General features: G+C 57.0%; 1 protein-coding gene across 2 annotated transcripts in view; it reads right to left on the bottom strand.

The window, feature by feature from the left end:
• Nucleotides 1-19,840, bottom strand: part of LTBP2 (latent transforming growth factor beta binding protein 2) — a 64,816-nt gene that overhangs the window by 13,885 nt on the left and 31,091 nt on the right. The window contains exons 7-17 of one of the 2 annotated variants that reach the window (XM_066998109.1): nt 18,916-19,181; nt 17,227-17,329; nt 9,020-9,094; nt 4,700-4,822; nt 4,170-4,334; nt 3,320-3,550; nt 2,749-2,771; nt 1,895-1,934; nt 1,415-1,507; nt 510-635; nt 87-215 (exon numbers count right to left, since the gene is read on the bottom strand). In XM_066998109.1, coding sequence (XP_066854210.1) covers nt 87-215; nt 510-635; nt 1,415-1,507; nt 1,895-1,934; nt 2,749-2,771; nt 3,320-3,550; nt 4,170-4,334; nt 4,700-4,822; nt 9,020-9,094; nt 17,227-17,329; nt 18,916-19,181 — 1,374 coding nt within the window. Of the gene's footprint in view, nt 1-86; nt 216-509; nt 636-1,414; nt 1,511-1,894; nt 1,935-2,748; nt 2,772-3,319; nt 3,551-4,169; nt 4,335-4,699; nt 4,823-9,019; nt 9,095-17,226; nt 17,330-18,915; nt 19,182-19,840 lie in introns of both variants that reach the window. The other variant, XM_066998108.1, reaches the window with a different exon arrangement.

Raw genomic sequence — 19,840 nt, forward strand, 5'->3', positions numbered from 1 at the left:
GTGCATGCACATGAGAGAGCACAAGGGAGGGAGAATGGGGAGAGCCTGGGGAGGTGGCAGCACGGTGCCAGGAGACCGCCACTTACCCTGACAGCTCTGCTTGCTCTCCGAGACAACCAGGGTGTACCCAGAGTAGCAGAGGCACAAATAGGAGCCCACGCTGTTGACACAGTGACCTTTTCCAGCACAAGGATCCTGCAGGCACTCGTCTTCATCTGTGCTCAGGCAAGGAAGGAAGACAGGCTGTCAGCACCAGCAGCTCCTGCTGCCCCCCACCAGCCCCATGGTGCACCGGGTGGGCAGGGCTCAGCAGAGATGCCAGAAAGCCTGCCCCAAGAGCCTGAAGGACCAAAGGGTCTACTGACACCTGGCAGGGAGGCCCTGCTCTTCCAACCTGCCCTGAGCATAAGGGCTGGGGGAGCTGGTCCCAGCAGGAGTCCCCCACCCCAGGGCTGCTCTGGCCCTGTTCGCCCTCCTCGCCCCCCACCTCAGAGGCGGTGCTGACATACCGATGCAGCGGAGATGGCTGGGGTGCAACGCGTAGCCCGGGTGGCACAAGCAGCTGTATCCGTCTGGAGTGAGCACACAAGCGCCAGCTCCGCAGGCGAGAGGTGAAGAGGCACAGCCACTGGCCCCTGGGTGGAGAGAGCACAGGGCTGGGGGCTGCACCAGTCCCCTGCAGTGCTCAGCCCCACACAGGGGAGGTGATAAAGTTGGCCAGCCTCATGCGTGCCAGAGGTCTCGGAGGATGGGGCCATCTTTTGGGGTGAGAGCAGAGCCCCCTGCCCTGCTGAGCAGGGTGCAGACAGCAGGGGGGCAGCAGGGCACAGGAGAAGGCAGCAGCATCGCCCCCCACCCCATCCCGGGGCCAGACCAACCCCAGACAAAAGGCTATTGAGGGAGGCGCATTCCTCAGCAAGGTGCCTCCGCCAGCCCTGCTCCCAAAGGTGCTCCAGCCCCAGGCGGAGGACCAGGGCCGAGCTCCCAGACGCTTAGGCAGCCCTGGAACAACAGCCCTCTTGTTTTCTGCGCGGTAAACAAGCCGCCCCAGCAGCCACATGCCGCCCCTTCCACCCTGCTTCCCGGTGACTCAGCTCAGGCTGCAGCCACCGGGGCAGGCGCGTGACCCCCCTGGCCTGGCGTTCGCTGCCCAGCAGATGAGCTGCAGGCAGGGAAGGGCCTGGAGAACCAAGTGCTTCGCTCCCCGACAGGGTCGTCCTTGGACATCCCTGCTCCCGGCTGGCCTCCCCTGGCTGGGACACGCCAGCGGGGCTGGGACATGCCATCAGGGCTGGGATGGCAATCCTGGGTGTTAGGTGGGAAGAGGAGAGGGCTGGGAAGGGAGAGAGCTCTGGCACGGAGCTTAGGACGTAATTTCCCCCCAGTGGCAGGCAGGCAGGGGAGGGACACGCACCTGAGCCCTGGGCAGGCATCTGTGTTGGAGCAGCATCAGCCCAGGTGGTGGTGGGGCCAGGCTGGGGAGGAGCACGCCGGGACTCCTCTTCCTCTGCTGAGGGGAGCAATGAGGAAGGAGAGGTGAGCTCCAGCGCCTGGTCCCAGGTGCAGGTGTCCACCCAAAGCCCACCAGTTCTGGGTGTCCCAGTGCCCACATCCCTGGGACAGCCAGGGTGGGGCAGCAGGGTGGCTGCAGAAACCTCATCAACTTATTTAACCTCCTCCGCTCGCTCCCTGCAGAGCCAGCGTGGCCTGTTGGAGAAGTAACACCTCCTGCACCCCTGCAGCCGCCCATCAGTCACCCCGGCATGGCCAGGAGCCCATCCTGCCCGGTGCTATCTCTGAGGGCGATGGCATCTCAAAGCCATCACACTCTCCTTGCTGCCCCTTCCCCTTCAGCACCGCTCCCACCTTGCCTTCCCTCCAGCCGGGTGCTCACCTCTGCGCGTGGCGGGCTCTGGGGTGGCACCAGCAGCAACCTGAGGGACAGAAACACAAGGCTGCCTTTAACCACTTGTATGTAGCTGAGATGCCGTGTCCCATGCCCACCCAAGGGGACATCTGAGCACAACCTGTCTCTCCACTCTGAGGACCTTTCCATAACAAAGAAAAGAGGCAGCTAAGCAACAGCAGTCCCATTTCAGCTCTGCTTCAAATCCAAAAGCTTTGGAAACTTTGGTTCAGATATCTGCCCTGACCTGAGATTTTCCTGTGTCCTTGGGAAAGGACAGTCCATGTCTAGTGACAGTGGCAGTGTGCTGTCCTCTCAGAGAGGCCACGAGTATATTCAGGGGCTATTGAAGGGGGGGGCACAGAGGCACTGAGGTGAGATATAACCCAGCCTCTAATGATGGCCGGGATCAAGAGACACAGTTTTCAAGTCAGGCTCATAATAACAAAGCCCATCCGCAGGAGAGCCCGGCAGAGAATCGGTCCCCAGATGGCTCCACTGGCGGAGCCCTGTGTCCCCAGCTGCAGCCAGGCTGGTCTGGCAGCAGGGCAGGTAGTGCTTCGTCCCTCAGCCGGAGCTGCTACCCCAGCCCTGGTAAACTGGAGGTCACAGGCCATGAACTAGCACCGCAGAGCCCGCAGCTCCTGCTGGTGTGAGCTAACAGCCTCTTAGCAAGGGCTGGGCAGGCACCTGGCACAGAGCCTCCAGCCACCGCAACGCAGCCAGGGGGAGAGGCTGTGCAGCTACTTGCTCACCTTGCTGCTGCCTCTGACCACATTTCACAACTCCCCATCACCTGTTTGTATGATCCTGCCACATTTGGCAAGACGAACCTTACTCACCTGACCAGCAAGAGAAACTTCACCTGGAAAGGGAAACAGTGCACGGTGAGTGGAAACAAGGCAGGCAGGCACCCTCCTCCAACCCTGGCAGCTCTAATCTCATCCCACCTCTAAGACACTGCCTCACAGTATTTCATTCTCCCCTGTAAGAGCTTGTTCCCAAAGCCTACACCCCCGGACTCTTTTGGCACTTCACAGCCCGCCGGAGCTTCCACCCCAGCAGCTGCTGGCACAAGCAGTCGGTCACACTTCTCCCCAGCTGTACTGGACAAAAGCTGAAGGAGTGCGGTGCCAGGGCTCCCACGCAGAGCTGAGGTCCCACGGGAGGCAGCCTGGCCAGCCAGCACCCACTGCAAAGATGCAGTCTTGGGAGCCTGAAGCACTCAACCTCTCCTCCAAAGGCCTGAAGAGGTGCCCCAGGAACACTGCAGGGCTGAAGGACACCTTGCATATTCACACACATGTAGAAAGCCCGCATCAGCCACAAGACCACCCATGGGGACACGGTAGGACCTGGGAATTGCCCTCCCCTGCCAGGGACCCGGATGGAGCAGCTTTAACCTCACACTACCCTCTCCTGCCGTGATGCCAGGGTGGGGTAATGCCTGCAGGATGCTTCCGCGCAAGCTGTCCTGCAGCTGCTGTCTCCTTGCTGTCCAGTCTAACGTCCAGTTGCTGCTCTCCCTTTGCTCTTCCAGGCTGAGGGGCAGCTCTTCTGCTTCGGCCTTCCTCATGGACAGGCGGATGTCAGAGCTGGAGTAGGTGTAGCCATGTCCTGCTGGGCAAATCTCCTTGAAGGCTTCTGTAAGGGAAAATCAAATCAGAGCTTTAGAGGCTGATCCAGGGATCACAGGCAGATGTGCCTACAGTACCCAGGCATGATGGTGGGACGCGTGGAGGAAAGAGTGAGAATGGACAGGTGTCTGTGAACGCAGCTACCGCTTTCTCCCATCCAATCATTTTCTGGAGATTTCTAAGGGTTAACTCATGACAGAAACACATCTTGGCTGCAGTGGGTGGATGCATCAAGCAGAAGATATTTTCAACAGCTGCTGGCTGGTACTCCTGGACACCAAAACCTAAATCTCTCCCCCAGGTCAGTACTGCTAGGAAGGGGTCACGCCACGAGAAGGTTCAGTCTAAGTGAGGGAGCAGAGAAAAGCAACCCCCTGGCACCCAGGCACTGAACACTTCGCACGTCACTCAAGGTGCTCTACACAAACCACCAGAAGATTTTTCCCAGCCCTGAGGATTTCTGCAGCTTTCCCTCCCCATCCTACCCCACGCTGAGACATGTTGAACTCACCCCCACTCCCGCAGCAGATGTGAGGGAAGCCGAGCGAGACAAAAGGACTGCCAAGCAAAGCCAGGCACAGACGTGGCTGTGCTCTCCCTCCAGAGCCGTGGTTTCCCGGTCTCACCTGAGCCGGGCACGGGGCACTCCTCGCAGTTCTTGCCCCAGCCCTTGCCGACGCGGCTGCAGCAGCAGATCTGCTGGGTGATTCGGTGCGAGAGGGGGAAGGAGCACACGCCTCCGGCCGCCGAGCGGTAACACAGCCCCTGCTCCATCGACACCGCTTTGTCCGCTGAAACGCAATGGCAGGGTCAGTGCCTGAGGTCCAGCCCTGCGCCCACCAAAGAGGGATCTGAGGGCACTCAGCCACTTGGGACTTTCTCTGCCCGTGCCTCCCAGCCTGTCCCGAGGCCTGCCCCATCCTCTCCCTGGAGCACCCCTGAAGGCACGTTCCCCCCAGGCTCCACCACGAACAAGAGCAGAAGGCCATGAGATGCCCAGGGACGACAATCATGCATGAGGGGCAGCATACAGGCACGCAGCCCTGCACCCACCCCCACGTGCACGAGGCACAAAGCATGCTGCAGCCCCACTGAGCTGCGGGGTCCTGCTCAGGTCCTGCCCCTCCCCACGCTGTGGTTCCCCTGGAGCACTTACAGATGCAGTGGCTGCGGGAGGGGTCCAACATGGTGCCAGGCCTGCAGGTGCAGCGGAAGCTGCCGCGGGTGTTCAGACATTCGGCGTCTTTGCACAAGCCCTGCATCAAGCATTCGTTGATATCTGCAGGGAAGAGGGAGCACTGGCTTGGCTGACAGCCCCTGGCCGTGTGGCTGCCTGGTGCCCAGGAGCACTGGGTGCGGGAAGGGCTGCGAGGCGGAGAGGAGCTGCCTCTCCCCTTTTGCTGCCCAGCCAAACCCGCCTCCAGAGCCTTGATGGTGCTTCAGAGTTGGAGGAATGAGGGAAGGGCACAGGGACTGGTGACCCACGTGGGTGCTGGCAGCACTCCGGCTGCTGAGAGAGCCCACTGCTAGGCAGAAAGTGGTGGACCAGGCTCTGGCTCATTGCTGTAGTGTCTTCTTCTGGGTTGTAGGTCACGCAAGAGGGAGGACACCAAGTTCAAACACTGCCTCTGCCCCTGACTCAGCAAGCAACGTCAGGCAGTCTTCAGAAGGGAGCTGGGCTTCTCCCAGGGAAACACCATCAGTCTCATCCGTTTGGCCGGCAATAAAGCCTTTCCTACAGCACCACGCAGGAATGTATGAGCTAAGCTGGAGAAGATGGGGATTGGCAAAAGGTGCGTAAGGGGGGAGCCGAGAGCAGATCTCAGGGTGGAGGACAAAAAGGAAGCACTCCTCATGGATTGATCCAGCTTTATATCTTCGCTAAAGACCTTGGCCCAGAAAAGTAAGTGTGCTGATGAAATGTGCCGTCTCGGGAGGCAAAAACAGTTCAGGAAGAGCTGGATGGGAGCGTGGAGCGGCAGGAGCTGGATGAACCTCAGCAGCACTCCACTACAGATCTCATATGCTACAGGCTAAGAGGTTGGAGCAGACAGTGAGAGCTCACAGACCATGCTGCTGTAAGGAATGCCAACATGGTGCTAGGCAGCTTCACGCAACCACTTCCCAAAGACCCAGGGCAGTCCTAACACCAGTATACAAGGCCTTGCTGAAACCTCATGTGCCTTCTAGAGACCGTCTCAAGGTGGAAGGGGTGCAGAGAAGAGCTGCTGGACACTTGGAAGAACACTGCCTGACAGCAGCTAGGCACAGGAACAACTTTCCCCACTCTAGCTTATTCCTCGGAGCTGAGGCATCACTGCTTGGCAGAATTGGGGTGTCACACAGCCAGCTGTGACAGCTGGAGTTTAGACTTACTGACCAGAGAGGTCCTCTACAGACCTGTGCTCTTAAACTCCTCCGTTCATTCCACCACACACGGCTGAGCCACACAGGGGCCACGAAAACCAGGTCATGATGTTCAGCCAGTTGGAAGTACCAATGCCACAGGGATGTGCAACAGTCCAGGGAGGAACAGCATCTGTCTGCACTGATCTAGAGCCGGCCTTTATGCAGTTCCTGGGGCAGACCTTTCAGCAGAAGGTGGAGAACAATTCAATCCCCAGGTCTTCCTACGTGGGTTGCACAGACATCCCCTTGCATACCTCTTGACCACCCCAGACCCCAAGGAAGGACAGCTCTCAAGCTCTCTCTAGATAGACAAGTGTGAGCAAGTCCTGAGAGAATCTCCTACACTGACCGGAACTGGTGGCCTCAGAGCAGAAATCCCAACAGAGAGATAACAAAGCTCAGCAGGGAGGATCAACAGAGCACCCTGCATGGCAAGAAGACACCCTCTGAAAGGATCCACAGAGACTTTATGTCCTGGAAGATGCAGGCAAACTGTGCATAGCCGTGCTGTCCCTTGCAGCTCTGGGAGGAGGGGGTGGCTGTGACAGCACTGTGACAAGTGGCGTTTTCCTGCTCGGTGCCAAGCACAGGTTCACAACAAAAAAGCAGTGGCCAGACCCCAGATGAGCTGGGGACCCCACTCGGAGAGAGGCTTGGGCTGTGTGGCTGATCTCTGTCCCTCCCTGGCACCACTCAGGGCCGTGTCACGCCGACACACCACGGGGATGAGGTGCTTGGCCTCCGCATAAGCAAAGGGATTGAAGGGATTAGAGTAATGAGAGCACAAAACAAACAAGCACCAAGGGCTGCGCTTTGTGAGCTTAATTTAAACCAGGGCCACACGCTGGCCTCAGTCCAGCCCCTCTTTTCCACTGGCAGCAGAAGACCCACCCACAGTGGAAATCCCCGGGGGGAGCAGAGGCAGGCAGGCGCTTTCGGTGCCATACACTCCTGCCCCTGCAGCTGGCCAGAGCCGCTGCTGACCCACAAGAAGAGGCCTCAGGCACCATGAAACGAGGTTCATAAGCTGTCTCGGCTGCTTCCTCCCACCCCACACAAGCCTGCCGGTGCTCCTGAGGAACAACCATGCTGGGTCAGGCAGCCTGTGGTTTACACCAGTGTGTGGTGAGGAGAAAGGACCTGAGCTGGCAACAGGCGCTGAGGTGCAGGTGTGTGTGTGACTGACCCCATGGACCCCAGCCCACAGACTCCTTTGCCCCATGTCTAGTAACCACATTACTCCTGCAGTGCCCCCCTTCTGTCTGTCCCTGAGGCACTGGGAGGTTCTCGCTAGCGAGAGGCCAGCCCGTGCTGTCCTCCCCGACAGCCATGGGCACGAAGCCTGCAGGCCGCTGTTAGTGCAGACCAGGCCATGCTGCGGCTCCCGGCCCCTGCTGCTCTGTCTGGAGAACGTCTCCTGGGTCCCAGGGGGATTGAGGGGGCCCACGCCAACAGGTGCTGGGTCTTCCAGCCCCTCTCAGCTCAGACTCGTTACAGCCTTGTTCCTGCTCAATGGGATGCGGCAAGGCAAGGAATTCTCGCAGAGATGAGCCGTTTGTTCCTCTGCTGGAAGGCACCAGAGACAACCCTCAGTGTCCATGCAGAACGGCACAGAGCGGGCTCTTGCCAGGGCCCTCCTCCAGTGGCTCAGCCTGTGAAGCCAGAACCCAGCACAAAGGCTGCTGAGCTCCTCTCCTACAAGCCAATGGCCTGGGGAACCAGCAGCTCTCGTTCAGCCCCTTGGCTCTGCTCCTACCTGGGCTGGCAAGAGAAGGTCCTGTGTGGCCTCTCCTGCAGTCTATCATCCAAATCGCTCACTCTGGACCTGAGCTGAGGTGCTGGGCTTCCAGACACACGTCCCACAGCAACAGCAGGGATTGGAAAAGCACCTCGAGGCAGCAGACTGCAGAGCAGTGCTTCTCCAGCCTGGCTTGCAAAGGAACACGCAGAGGCACACGTCTCTGGTTCAGGGCTTTTCCTATGTGGAGACCTTCCTAGCCAACTCCACATTGCCATTGCTCGTCAGGGTGCCGAGCCTCACCCTGCTCTAGAGGGGACGCAGATCCAGAGCAGCGCCGCAGGTCCCAGCTCATTGACATCAGTGGTTCCAGCTGCTCCGCTCCTCAGGCTCCTATTGAGCATCCCCGGGTGGCTCCTCACACCCATGGCACTGCCCATGGCCACACAAGGGGTGGGAGCTGAGCACCACGGAGAATAGAAGCTGTTGTGCTGTTGAAAGTTCTCCCCCAGGACAATGGGGGGAGGTTGAATCATTAATTAAGTTAGCATGGTGGAAAGTCCCAGCTACGCGAGATGAGTCATTAGATTGCCAGCCCCGGGTTTGCGTGGCCAGGGCCCAGGCTCCCTGCTGCATCTTCTAGATGACACCTCGCAGCTTATCGTGAATCACGGGAAGGGAACCATAAAATTCCGCTGTAGTCAGAGCACGGAAAACACAAACACTGTGGGCCAAAGGATGCCAAATGAGTGTGAACCAGACAGAAAAGTGGAGGGATGGTGCCGTCCCCACATGGAGCCAAGGGACTGTGAGAGTGAGAAATGGATAGACCCCAACAGCGCCAGGCAGGCAAGGCAGCCTGGCTGCCTGCACGAGTGACACACTCAGAACAGAGGAATCCACTTTTATGGCACTCTCCCTCTTAAAAAATAAGCAAATGAACAAGCAGTCAGCCTTCCAAAACAGTTTTCAGGCAACAGAACTGCTCTTGCTTCAGACTACAGGAGAAGAGCTGTGCGCTCACACTTGGCAGAGCAGCAGCACAGCCCCTTGCTGTGTGCACAGCAGGAACTGGGGTCAGCATCCCAACAGCAGGAGCTAACAGGTGAGCATTCTCATGCTGGCCCAGCTCTGAGCTGACTGCATACAGGCTGAGTCATGTAGGTCAGTGTAACCTGGTTTTTGGTTGTTGGTTTGTTGTTTTTTTTTCAATGTTTGATGGAAACCCAGGGATTTTTTGTAGATCTGTATCAGGCAAGTTAGATAATTACACCTCTGCCTGACAGTGGATGTGGGAAGGAGAGAGAGGGATGAAAGCAGCATCCTTACCTTGGCAGTGGCTCCGATTCAGCCTCTTGTATCCCTGGGGACACTCCACCTGTCCGTTCTCCACCACAGGGTGTGCTGGGAAGAAAGCAAACACTGAGCGACATAGGCAGCAGAGCCACCCACCAGGGTCATACCTTCTCCTCCGCCCTCCTTGCAGAAGGGACAGAAGGTGTGCCTTGGGCAAGCCTGTGATGATGCCCAGGGCAGAGGGAGAGGTGGACGCAGCCACATTTCCCAAATGGTGGCTTCTGCTGCTTCGCAGGTGCCACTCTGGTGGCTCAGAGGTGCTGCCTGTGCTTCATTATCCATCCCTCTGCCACCTCAGCTCCTCCCTGGCCAGCTCAGAGAGCCAAGTGGCACATGACAAGGGGGATCAGAGCAGAAGAAATGACAGAGGTCCACAATAAGATGCTGAAATAACAGGCCAGGGCCTGTTTATTATATTTTCCCTCTTTTTTTTTTTTTTTCCTGCCCCAGTCAGTCTCACCAAAAGAGATAAAATAGCTTTGTGGGTTTCAAAATGGCCTATAACCTGCACAATTAAATCTCTCCCAAATTTTTAAAGGCAAATAAAACATGGTCAACAAATATAAAGAAAGTCAGAGTTAGGCATTGCATTTTGGAGCAAGGGAAAGGGAATCTGGGAGGTGAAGGGTTGAGGAGTGAGTAAGCCTGGGGTGGGGTAGAAAGAAGGGTGCTTTGTCTAGGGATGGGATTTTCCCAGGGCGGGGTCTCTTTTTAACATTATTCTGGACCATATGAATGGAAACGAGGAGTGTGTGTAAGAGCTCAGTGACTCTCCAGCCGTATTCCCACCACCCAAACTCCTCCTGCCTAACATCAGCAGAACACACTGGCGTCATAAATGGAAAGCCCTTGATGGCAACAGCTGTATCTAGAATCTGGCAGCTTCCTAACATGTTGCAGCTTTCAAGAACCAGGGACAAACTGAGACCATGCCTCAGGCAGGAGATGGACGGAAAGAGCCTGCAGAGGTTAAGAAAACAAACAATCTGCTGGGGGCAGAAAACAGGGTTGTCCATAATTCTTTGTCCTGGATACTCTGACCCTGTGATGCAGCTTGAAGCCGTTCAAAGACACTTTAGCTTAGCAAAGAAGTACATGGGAACAACAAGCCGTTCCCCACCCTTCAGCAGGGAGGAGAGGAGAAAGCCTAGGTTCCCCAGGTACATTGAATGAAGCTGCAAGGCTCTCTAGGTGCAGGAGATCCTCAGTGGCCAGATGAAGAAAAATCTATCTACTCACCCCTTTCAAGAGTTCAGCCATGGATTGTAGGCAGGAGGTGCACATAAATATCGGGATGTTAAGGGAGAGGGGGGTGCTGGTGATACTGGGAATCGCTGGGTACACTTCCAACCTTCTGGGAAGGGAAAAACAACCTCTGGCGCCCCAGCGGGATTCCAGGTCCTCCCACACCGCAGCCTGTGGGCTCGGGGCTGCCGACAGGCATTAACTGTGCTTGGAAGCATCTGTCAGCCTCAGCACAATGTGATAACAGACGCTCAAATGAAGCAGCATCGTTATGCGCAAGCCCTCCGACGGGGAGCCAAGCACGCTGGAGATCAAACAGCAATGACATGTGTCAGAGCCCTGCTCCCTCTCCAGAAAGCTTTTTGCAGAGAAACGCAGCCTGTGCAGCATCCTTCAGCCAGATGCTGCTGGGGAGAAGGCAAGGCAGAAAACAGCGGCGATGGGGGTGAGCAGGCAGGTCTTGTGCCACCTCGGCACACCAACGTGAGTCTGCAGAAACCTGCAGCTCGTTACCGCAGCGAATCAATTGCGAGGCTGCGGGTGAATGTCTTAATTTTGCAAAGAAACCCATGTTCCCTGGAAAGAACCGCTGTAATGTAACGTGAGCAGATCTCTCTGTACCAAGTGAAAGCAGGACAGTTTCTGAAGTACTGGATGGAGTCTGCTCTCTTTCTGCCAGGATGTGGCCACAAGGGAAGGCAGCGTGTGGCTGCAGGAGGATGCAAACTCTTAACTCCCAGCTTTGTACATAGTTACTCAGGCAGAGGGCCACTTCCTTCCATGAGCTCTGATCCTGCCGAACAGCAGCAGAGGTGGCAAAACCCCTCCAAAACCAGACAAGGACACCTGAGCTTCCTGCAAAGTGGATCAGCATCCATCCCTTTTCCATGCCACTGGCATGAGTGGGAGAGCAGCTTTGGAGGCTGTTCCTCTGGAACCCAGCAAGGGGCAATGCCTGGGAAAAAGCAGATCTGGTGATCGGAGAGGGCAGAGGTCCCACCCTTCTGTGTCTGTCTGTTTGTCTACACTCTCTCCAGAAAGGGATTCTGCTGGAGGCTGAGCCTGGGCATGGAGCAGCTGAGCCGCATCGGTTGGGCAGAGGGATTTCAGGCGTGCTGCCGGCAGCGTGCCCTGGCTCCTGATTCAAGGCTGAGATTTCGGAGCATCACCTCCTGGGCACTTCTGCCTCATGGGCTCGGCACTGATGGATGGGCTCTGCAGGGATCTGCCCCCCCTCAGCCCCTCCTCATCTTCCTGTCTCTACCCTAAGCTAGGACAACTTTCAAGTACAGAATGAGAAGGAAAACCAATGCATGGAAATCGGGCGTTTTGCAGTCTAGCAGGATGACTTCTAAGCAGCCAGCACACTTTGGAGTCCTGCAGAGCCTCCTGAAGAGGCTTTGCCAAGGGGCCCTGGATCCCCCTGGGCCCCTGGGTCCCCAGCCAGAGCCACAGGCTGACTCTTGTGGTGGGCAGAAGTGGTGCTGACATGGTCCAGGTGAAGGGCAACAAGGAAACGCTGTCTGAAGACAGGACGAAGAAGAAGCTCAGCCTGATGTTGAAGTGGATAAAACTTCTTCTAGCAGTGGTAGCCACTAGGGCCTGAGTGAGGCAAGGTTTGCAGGGTGAGATAACACATTGTGTTCAGCCAATATCACTGTCACAAGAAGAAAAGGCAAGCCTGTGGTTAGAAGAGAGGCGAGGAAATGCTTGGCTGGTGAAAGCTAGCCTGTTTCTTTCAACTCTTTCCATTTTTCAAACCAAAGGCATTCTCTCTCTGCAAAACTTTCTTGCTGAACTCCTTTGCCGCTTTCAGGACCCTCAGTCATTTCTGGAGACCCTGGTCTGGCCCCAGAGAAGAGCTGGACCCCGGCGTCTTCCCATGCAGGTGCTGGACATGGAGCAAGCAGCCAGCACAGTGGCCGCAGTGCCTCCACTCACCCTGAGCTTCCCAGACTGTGAGCAAAGAAAGGAGCCAGGATGGTCTCGTGACACCAGGAGTGGTGGGGTGGTGGACCCTGTCAAACCTCAGCCCGGTTTGGTGTGGAGATGGTCAGCCTCCAGGAAGAAAACACATCGAAGATGTCAGGCCAAGAGGTAAGAGCTGTGGCTGGGGGGTAAGATGAATTCCCAGGCAGAATGGACAAGAGAAGGACATGAAACCTTGGGTCCAGCTCTGTCACGTCTCTCCTCTCCTCAGGATGGTCTGTGGTAGGCAGGCTTCCTCAGGACTTTCTCCAACGCCCCGGCAAAGGCTCTGGAAGCTGGGGAGGGGAGGGCAGGCACCGGTGCTAATGTGCAACACAAAACCAAGCCCTCTGGTCCACGCACGGTCAGTAAAGATCTTCAAGGTGAAAAAGATGCTTGAGGGAAAAATGGCTCTGGTAATTACTGTTGGCCTTTGGGGTCCTTCCAACAGAGAGAACGTCATTCTGCTGCCATAGTGGTACGAGGTACTTCTGTACTTCTGCAACGCTGTGCTGCTGCGTGCTGAGACCACAATACTGCACGAGCGATGAGGAAAACGGGAACACCACTGAACAGGGCTCTCCTGAAAACTTCGCACTTCTACAGGATAAGACTTTGCAGCACACAGTGCAGCGGTGGCAGAAAAAGCCCCCTCTGTAGCCTCCTTCCCGTATTTCCTTTTTTTTTTTTTTTTTTTTTTTTCCCTCCATATCCACCCGGATCTGATTGCAACAAGGGCAGACCAGGGGGTTGGTTTTCAAGGGGATTCCTGCTGCTGTTTCAGCGCCTGCAGGCACGGCGCAGAGGAGCGTGTGGCTCGCGGAGCCGGCTCCATGGGTGAGCTGCCACCCCGCGCGCAGTGGGAGGTCTGCCTGGGGAGTGCTGCGGACGCCAAGCCAGACGTTACAGGATCCAACTTTCCAGTGAAATTCAGACTTTTCTCTAGGACAAAAAAACTTGAAAAAACATGGGGAGTGGGAATGAAAACAAAACAATAGCCCTTCAAAGACTTGTTTCTTCATGCAGCACGGGGAGATGTGCAGCGAGCACAACCGGCACCGTGGTGCGCGGCCAAGCCCACGCTCAGGCTGCTTGCAAGCCTGTGCTGCAGTGTGAAATCAGGGCCAGTGGGCAGTGAAAAACCAGCACCTGGAAGATGCTGGTTTATTGCCGTGGTCAGAAAATCCCCCAGGCCCACCTAAACTGGCAGCTCCTGCATGGCAGAGGGTGTCCATCACTGGTGTGGGTTTCTCCTGAAGCACGGTGTGGTCACGGGGCCAGGGAGGAGGTAGAACAGAAGAGGGCCTGGGGCATGGACAAGCCACAGAAGGCCTTGTCTCAGCAAGTACAAACCCCTCCTCTACTGGCCAACTGCTTGTCCGCGTTGTGTCTTCTACCAGGGAAACCCCGGGGATTTTCAGACCCTCTGGCTGCACACCTCAGCAAGCAGCCTCTCTGGTAAGTCTTGGAGTTAAAAAGTGAAAGAAAATAAATCTGAGATGGGAGAAACTTGGTCTTACATCATAGCAAACACCTTGCCTTCAGAAAAAAAATCTGCGTTACCTGTTTCCTTTGTCCCCATGTGCCTGAGGAGGACCAAGGTATCTGAATGCTCAAGGAAAACCAGTTCATACCCTCCCCGGGATCTGTATTGACCTGTAGCTTCCAGAAAAAGATGAAACGCTCTCTGGACCTTGTTGGTTTTACTGTTCATGGACCATCGCTTGTCCTTGCTCCAGCATGTTCTCCGCAGGCCACCATATACCCGAAAATTGTATGTGGTCTGGTAGGTAAGTGGGAGCAGATCTGCCCAGCAGCGTGCCTGATACTGGCACTGCTCAAACGTCCTGCCTGTGTTTGGGCTTCCTCCCCGCCACATTCAAGTGTCTTGTCTCCAGCAGCTTCCTCAGCCTCTGATTCCCTTTTCACACTACCAGCTTTCTTTGGGCTTTATCTTCCGCCTGTTGCAAGGTAACACCCACTGCGGAAAGTCCTGGCCTGCTCACAGCGCGCCTCTCCCTCCGATCTGAACCCAGCTTTGAACACCGTCCCTTCAGAGTGCAGACAGAGCATGCAAGTGCCTTAGCTTTTCTGAGGCGAGGCAAAACACAAAGAATAGCAGGGATTGGTCATGGCAGGTTCACTCGGACAGATGCCTGCCTTGGTTTCCTCCTCTTCTCTGATGTCTTTCCGCACACAAACATGTACCAAACATGAAAGCTGCGCTCGACAGAGACATCCGGACGTATCCAGACTCTACTAACAATCAGTGTCTCGGGCAGACAGTCAATCCAAACAAGTTCTCCATTTGTCTAGCTCTTGCCTGGCTGCACTTCTGTACATTTGTAAGTGTTTACACTGAGCTCGCTTCTGCCATTTCTGTCTCTGGTTGCTGGAATGAAATTCCCAGAGCTGTCAAGTCTGCTCTGGTGCATGCCTCCCCGGGACGCACGAGCGCAACGCGGAGCTCTCGCCGAAGACCGCCGTGCCAAGAAGAAAGCTGGAAGCATTCACTGGACGTGTTATCTCTGCGCACGTGACAGCAGGTCACTGAGTGACAGCCCAGCAACTCTGAGTGAGTGAAATGCGAGCCAGCAAGACCAGGAGACAGAAGGGACATGAGGGCGGGACGTGGTCTGCAGCAGGAGCGATGCAGAGTGATGCCTTCACGCTGGAAAAGCATAAGACCTGGGAGTCCCTGCAGAGGGTTACAGCGCTCGGTGGCTCCATTAAAGCAGAAAGATCACGGAGAAAGGAGTGTTTCCCTGGCTCTACCCCAGGGTGAGATTTCTTGTGTGCAAAGTCACCCCTCTGGAGAAAAGCGTGCCTTCATCCAGTGCCTGCCCTACAGCTCCCGCCGCTTGCACTGTGTGGTCTCCTGCATGCGGGGCTGGTTACAGGGCAGTCAGAGGTAGCCAACAGAGGAAGATGCTTGCACACAATTAAAGACGACCAAAACAGCCCCTTCAGCCAGCCTGAATTCCTGCCAAAATCAACATGATCCATTTGGTCTCCGTGGGGAAACTGTATCCCCCAGAGCCAGAGGGACTGAGGATGGGATTTTCTAGTGGCACAGGAAGACGGCAGACCCACAGGGATACATTTTTCTTATTCCCGTGGAATTAATCTGAAAAAAAGCCAGACAAGTGTCTGTCCACTCAATGAGGACCAGCAGCGACAACCTCCCTGGAGCTGCAGCTGGGACTCAGGCGTGTGCCGAGCCGGGGGAGTGGGACCTGCTGGCAGTCAGGAGGCATTTCTTAAACGCATTTCCTCTGCTGGATGACTGCAAAGAGCGCATGGGGGTATTTCATGGCTGTTTTCAAGGAAGCCTGTGATTAAGGAAGCATTTTGAAGCCTGAAGGTCTAAGTCCAGCAGAGCAGACCCTGCTGCAGCTCCGGCCATGACTGCTGAGAGAAACCTAGCATCCTGGCATGGAGAAAGAGAAAGGAGGTGCAGAGATTTGGAAGCCATCTGCAGCTTAACAGAAGTGCTGAGCAGGCCCCCTGCTTCCTGATGGAGGGATCACGGGGAAACAGAGCAAGCAGGAGACTGCTGTGAGGTGGGCAGGAGAAAGCCATGACCAGAGGGACATGCAAGTCAGACACTCAGAGAGAAGATGCTAGAGTGCCATGGGAAGAAGAGGAAGGGGCTGAAACATCTCTGGGGGTATTTCCTAGCTTGCCCTGACCCCAGCAGCCATGTGGCCACCTGCACCCCGGTGTGCCCAGGGCTCCCTTGGGGCTGGCACACGGAGGAGCACAGACCGGCAGCAGCATGGCCCAAGGCCATGGCAGAGCAGGGAAATGGCAGCAGTCAGAGCTCCTCGGAGCTGCACTGGGTTCCAGGATGCTGACAACCCAGTCTGTGATTGCAAGGAATTTGGCTCCAAACAGCATCACCCCCTGGCTGAGGAGGAGCTGAATGAGGGCAGCACAGGGAGGACAAAGAGATGCAAACAGCTCTGGGAAGTGTACGTGTGAGTGAGAGACAGCCCCGGGGCAGAGCTAGGAGGCACCGATATCACACTGGCACAAAACCTCCTGCCTTGGACACCTCTGTTCTGTGGTCAGACCACTGCTGGGTCTGAGCCAGCGGTAAAGATGCGAATGAGCAACCAGGCAGTGAAGGAGGGCAGCAGGCAGGAAAGAAATGAGCAGCTCCCTGCCTGCCTGAGCTGAGCTGCAGCCTCCCTGTACCACCCTGCAGCGCTGGCACAGGCCAGCACCTTGCCCTGCTCTGGATCCAGCCAGCACCAGAGGCTAGAGCTGGTTGCTCTCACCCCACCCCATTTCATCCCATCCCATCTCATCTCCCGGCCCTGAGCCCCCACGTCCATGCATGCCATGCTGGCAGCACCATGGGCAGCGAAGATGGGCAGCACGGCCACGTGTAAGGTGGACATCTCCTATGGGGGGCTGCCCCTCAGTCAGGAGCCCTTCAGCACAGCCTCTCCATTTTCCCCTGCAAGGCGTGGGGGGGTGATACACGATGGGCTGAGCCCCCCACCCCAGCTGAGATGGCACACCCCCCCCAACACACACACACACGCTGCCGGGCGTGCGAGGAATCCCCGCCGGGGCCAGGTGGGCCCGTCCAGCTCCCCAGCACCGGCGCAGCAGCGCTGGATGCCTGTGCCCCTGGAACGGACAGCGGGTGTGCTCCTGCCAATTGTTTGATGTAGTGTTATTTCCAGAGCCCCTGCCAAGCCCGTGTCGGGCTGAGAGCAAGCCCGTAACTCTATAGGGCCGAGTCTGCAGCCTCCTCCGCTAATATGGGACTGCACCTCCTGAAACCACGGCCGTTGTTTTCCCGTTTCTCCCCCCCCGAATGGGTCTGGCATGGAGAGACCCCTGGCAGCACAGGGCTGTCGCGGAAGCAGCGTGCCACGTGTGGAGCCAGCACCCACGCAGACCGCAGCTCCCCGTGGCCAGGCAGCCATCCGTGCCCTGGCAGCGGTGCTTACCTGGCCGCGGGGGGCAGGCCAGGCACCTGTCCACCCCCCAGAAGAGCCCCACGCTGCCGCAGCAGTCCTCCAGCCTGGTCAGCCCCGGCAGGGGGTTGGTGCACTGCAGAGAGAGGAGCAGGAGGTCAGGCGTCTCCCTCCAGGCTGGGGCTGGGACCAAGCGTCCGTCCCGCCTGGCTCGCAAGGAGGGACAAGGCTCGGGGTCAGACGCTGGCACCGTGCTTGCAGCACAGCTCCCTGCAGGGCCGGGGATGCAGTTTAAGACAGTAAACAGTTCTGCAGACAGAAAAACACACGGCTCCCTCTCCTGCACCCCTCGGAGAGGAAGGGGACGTCCAATGGAGCAGAACACGCACCAGAGATGATATCACCCGGCAAAGCCCTCAGCTCAGCCCCACGCCTGGCCCATTAGCCAGCAAAATGGGTGCACCACTCCAGCCCTGCAGGGAGCTGGCGGTCAGGCACTTTCCTTTGCTTAATGAGTCTCTTTCCCCCCCCCCCCCCCAACCCCCCGGCAAGGCCCTCTGGATTACAGGCTTCCCCATCAGAGCTGAGCCGCCGCAGCCCACAGGCCAGGTCTGGCCCCCGTCCACGTGCGGATGGCGGCGTGCCCGGCGCTTGCATTCCCATCAGCTGGGCTGCAGGCTGAGCCGGGAGAGGCGAGCGCACCCCGCCGGGCTCCGCAGACCAGCCCCGCTGCAGCCAAGCAAGGTGTGAGCGTGGCTGGGGCACCTCTGCCTCCCCCTCGCCTCTTCCGAGAGCTTCTCCCACTCTGGAGCTGCTGGAGGAAGCTGCAGCGCTCCTGAGAGCATCCCTGAGCTGGCCACCGGGAAGGCAAGCCTGCTCCAGGGGTAAGAGTGCCATTGTCTGCCCGCAGAGGAACAGGACTTTTTCAGCCCCCTTCTGAGATGCCTGGGGTCTGATCTCATTATTTATTTATTTAGGGAATCCAGTTAGGGCTGTCTTGGATGGGAAAAACTAAAGGATGGGACAGGAGCCCTGGGAAAGGGCTGAGCAGGGAGAGGAGGCAGAGTCCCAGGCTGCCCCGCTGGGGTCTCGCTGAGAGCGAGCTGCTCCAGGGAACTCACAGGTGTTCCTGTGGGTGCCAAAAAAACCTCCAATACTTTTCCAGTGACGCAAGAGAAACATATGGGGAGAGACAAAATAAGAAATTATGATGACTGCGGGACGGGGGTGAGAAAGCCCCTCACGTGCGTTTGCTTCCCAAGCCCTGACCGAGCTGCCCAGGAAGGCGACGTTCCATGGAAATCAGACTTTCATTTATCGTCTGAGAGGGAAAGGAATTTTCCTATGTTTTATACGTTTCCTACAATAATCACAGAGCGTGGCTGTAAATGTTGCTATAAATAGGGCACCCTTTTTTAAACGAGACTGTGTGTGAAAGCTATCAAGTCTGGGCTACGCTGCCCCGGGGCACAGCCTGCTCGGGGCAACACAGCATGGCCTCCCTCTTGGGCCAAAAGAAGGGATTTTCTTCCCAACTAATACATACAGTGCATTCTTCCCACGTAACACATCGCTGCCCATGCCCGTAGGACTTGGGTGTTGTCCACACAGAACAGCTTCACGTGATGGAAGTCTACCATTCCTGCCCCATAGCAAACACACCACACGCAGAACAAGAAATATCTCCGTATATACTCCAAAACCCGGTGGGTGACCCTTTACCTGCCCATGGAGAGCCTCCCGAAAGCACCTCCCCAGCAGCCCTGGGGGTCTCTGCTGCCGGCCCCCCTCGCTGGCAATGCTGTTGCCGTTGCCGTTGGTGTAGGTGTGCCAGGGCACGGCGGGCAGCTGAGGCACCAGCACCGCCTCCACGCTGTTCTCCTCCGACACCTCCGAGTCGCCCCGCACCCTGGCCACCTGGTGGATCTGCACGGTGGCTTCCGGAGGGTGGTTGATGTGGACGTTCACCAGGGAAGGGTTCAGGGAAGCTGGAAGGCAAGTTTATAGCACAGTCGTGACAATCTGGCAGCCGTCGGGCGCCTGAAGAGCATCTTGTCCAACACCAAAGTTACAAGAGAGGAGATGTCTGCTGACCCCACCGGGGTTCTCTGCTTCTGTGTTTTGTCCCGAAGACAGTACAAAGCTACCAGAAGTGTTCTCCAGCAACCTGAGCCCTTCAGAAGCTAGGAGAACCACTTTTCTAATAACCTAGCCAAAAAATGCAAATATAACGAGACAGTGGCTTCCATGGAGCTGCGAATGGCTGCCCTGACGATCTGAGGAGCTGCCGTGGAGGAAGGTGCAGAAATATCAGGGAGACCTGGCCTTCTGGCAGAGGAAACTAGCGTCATAAGGGAGCCACCAGCATGGGAAATGGTGGTGAGGATGGGTTTTTAAATCTAATTCTAGTACAAAATTCAGGAAATCTGACTCGACACCCACCCCTCTCACCTGTGCCGGAGCTAGCCCCATCTACCTCTTGCTCCCCTTTCCTCCCCACAGCACTTCTCCTACACCCCGTTTCCCACACCCACTGCCTCGGTCTCCCTTTGGTCTCCTGGCCACAGCTCAGTCCCCAGGCCACAGTTTCACGAGCCCAAGCGTTGGCCCAAGGGCCCTTCCCCAAGCCGGGTGCCTCAGCGGGCAG

Source organism: Anser cygnoides, chromosome 5, assembly GCF_040182565.1.
Source record: "Anser cygnoides isolate HZ-2024a breed goose chromosome 5, Taihu_goose_T2T_genome, whole genome shotgun sequence".
Lineage (NCBI taxonomy): Eukaryota > Metazoa > Chordata > Aves > Anseriformes > Anatidae > Anser > Anser cygnoides.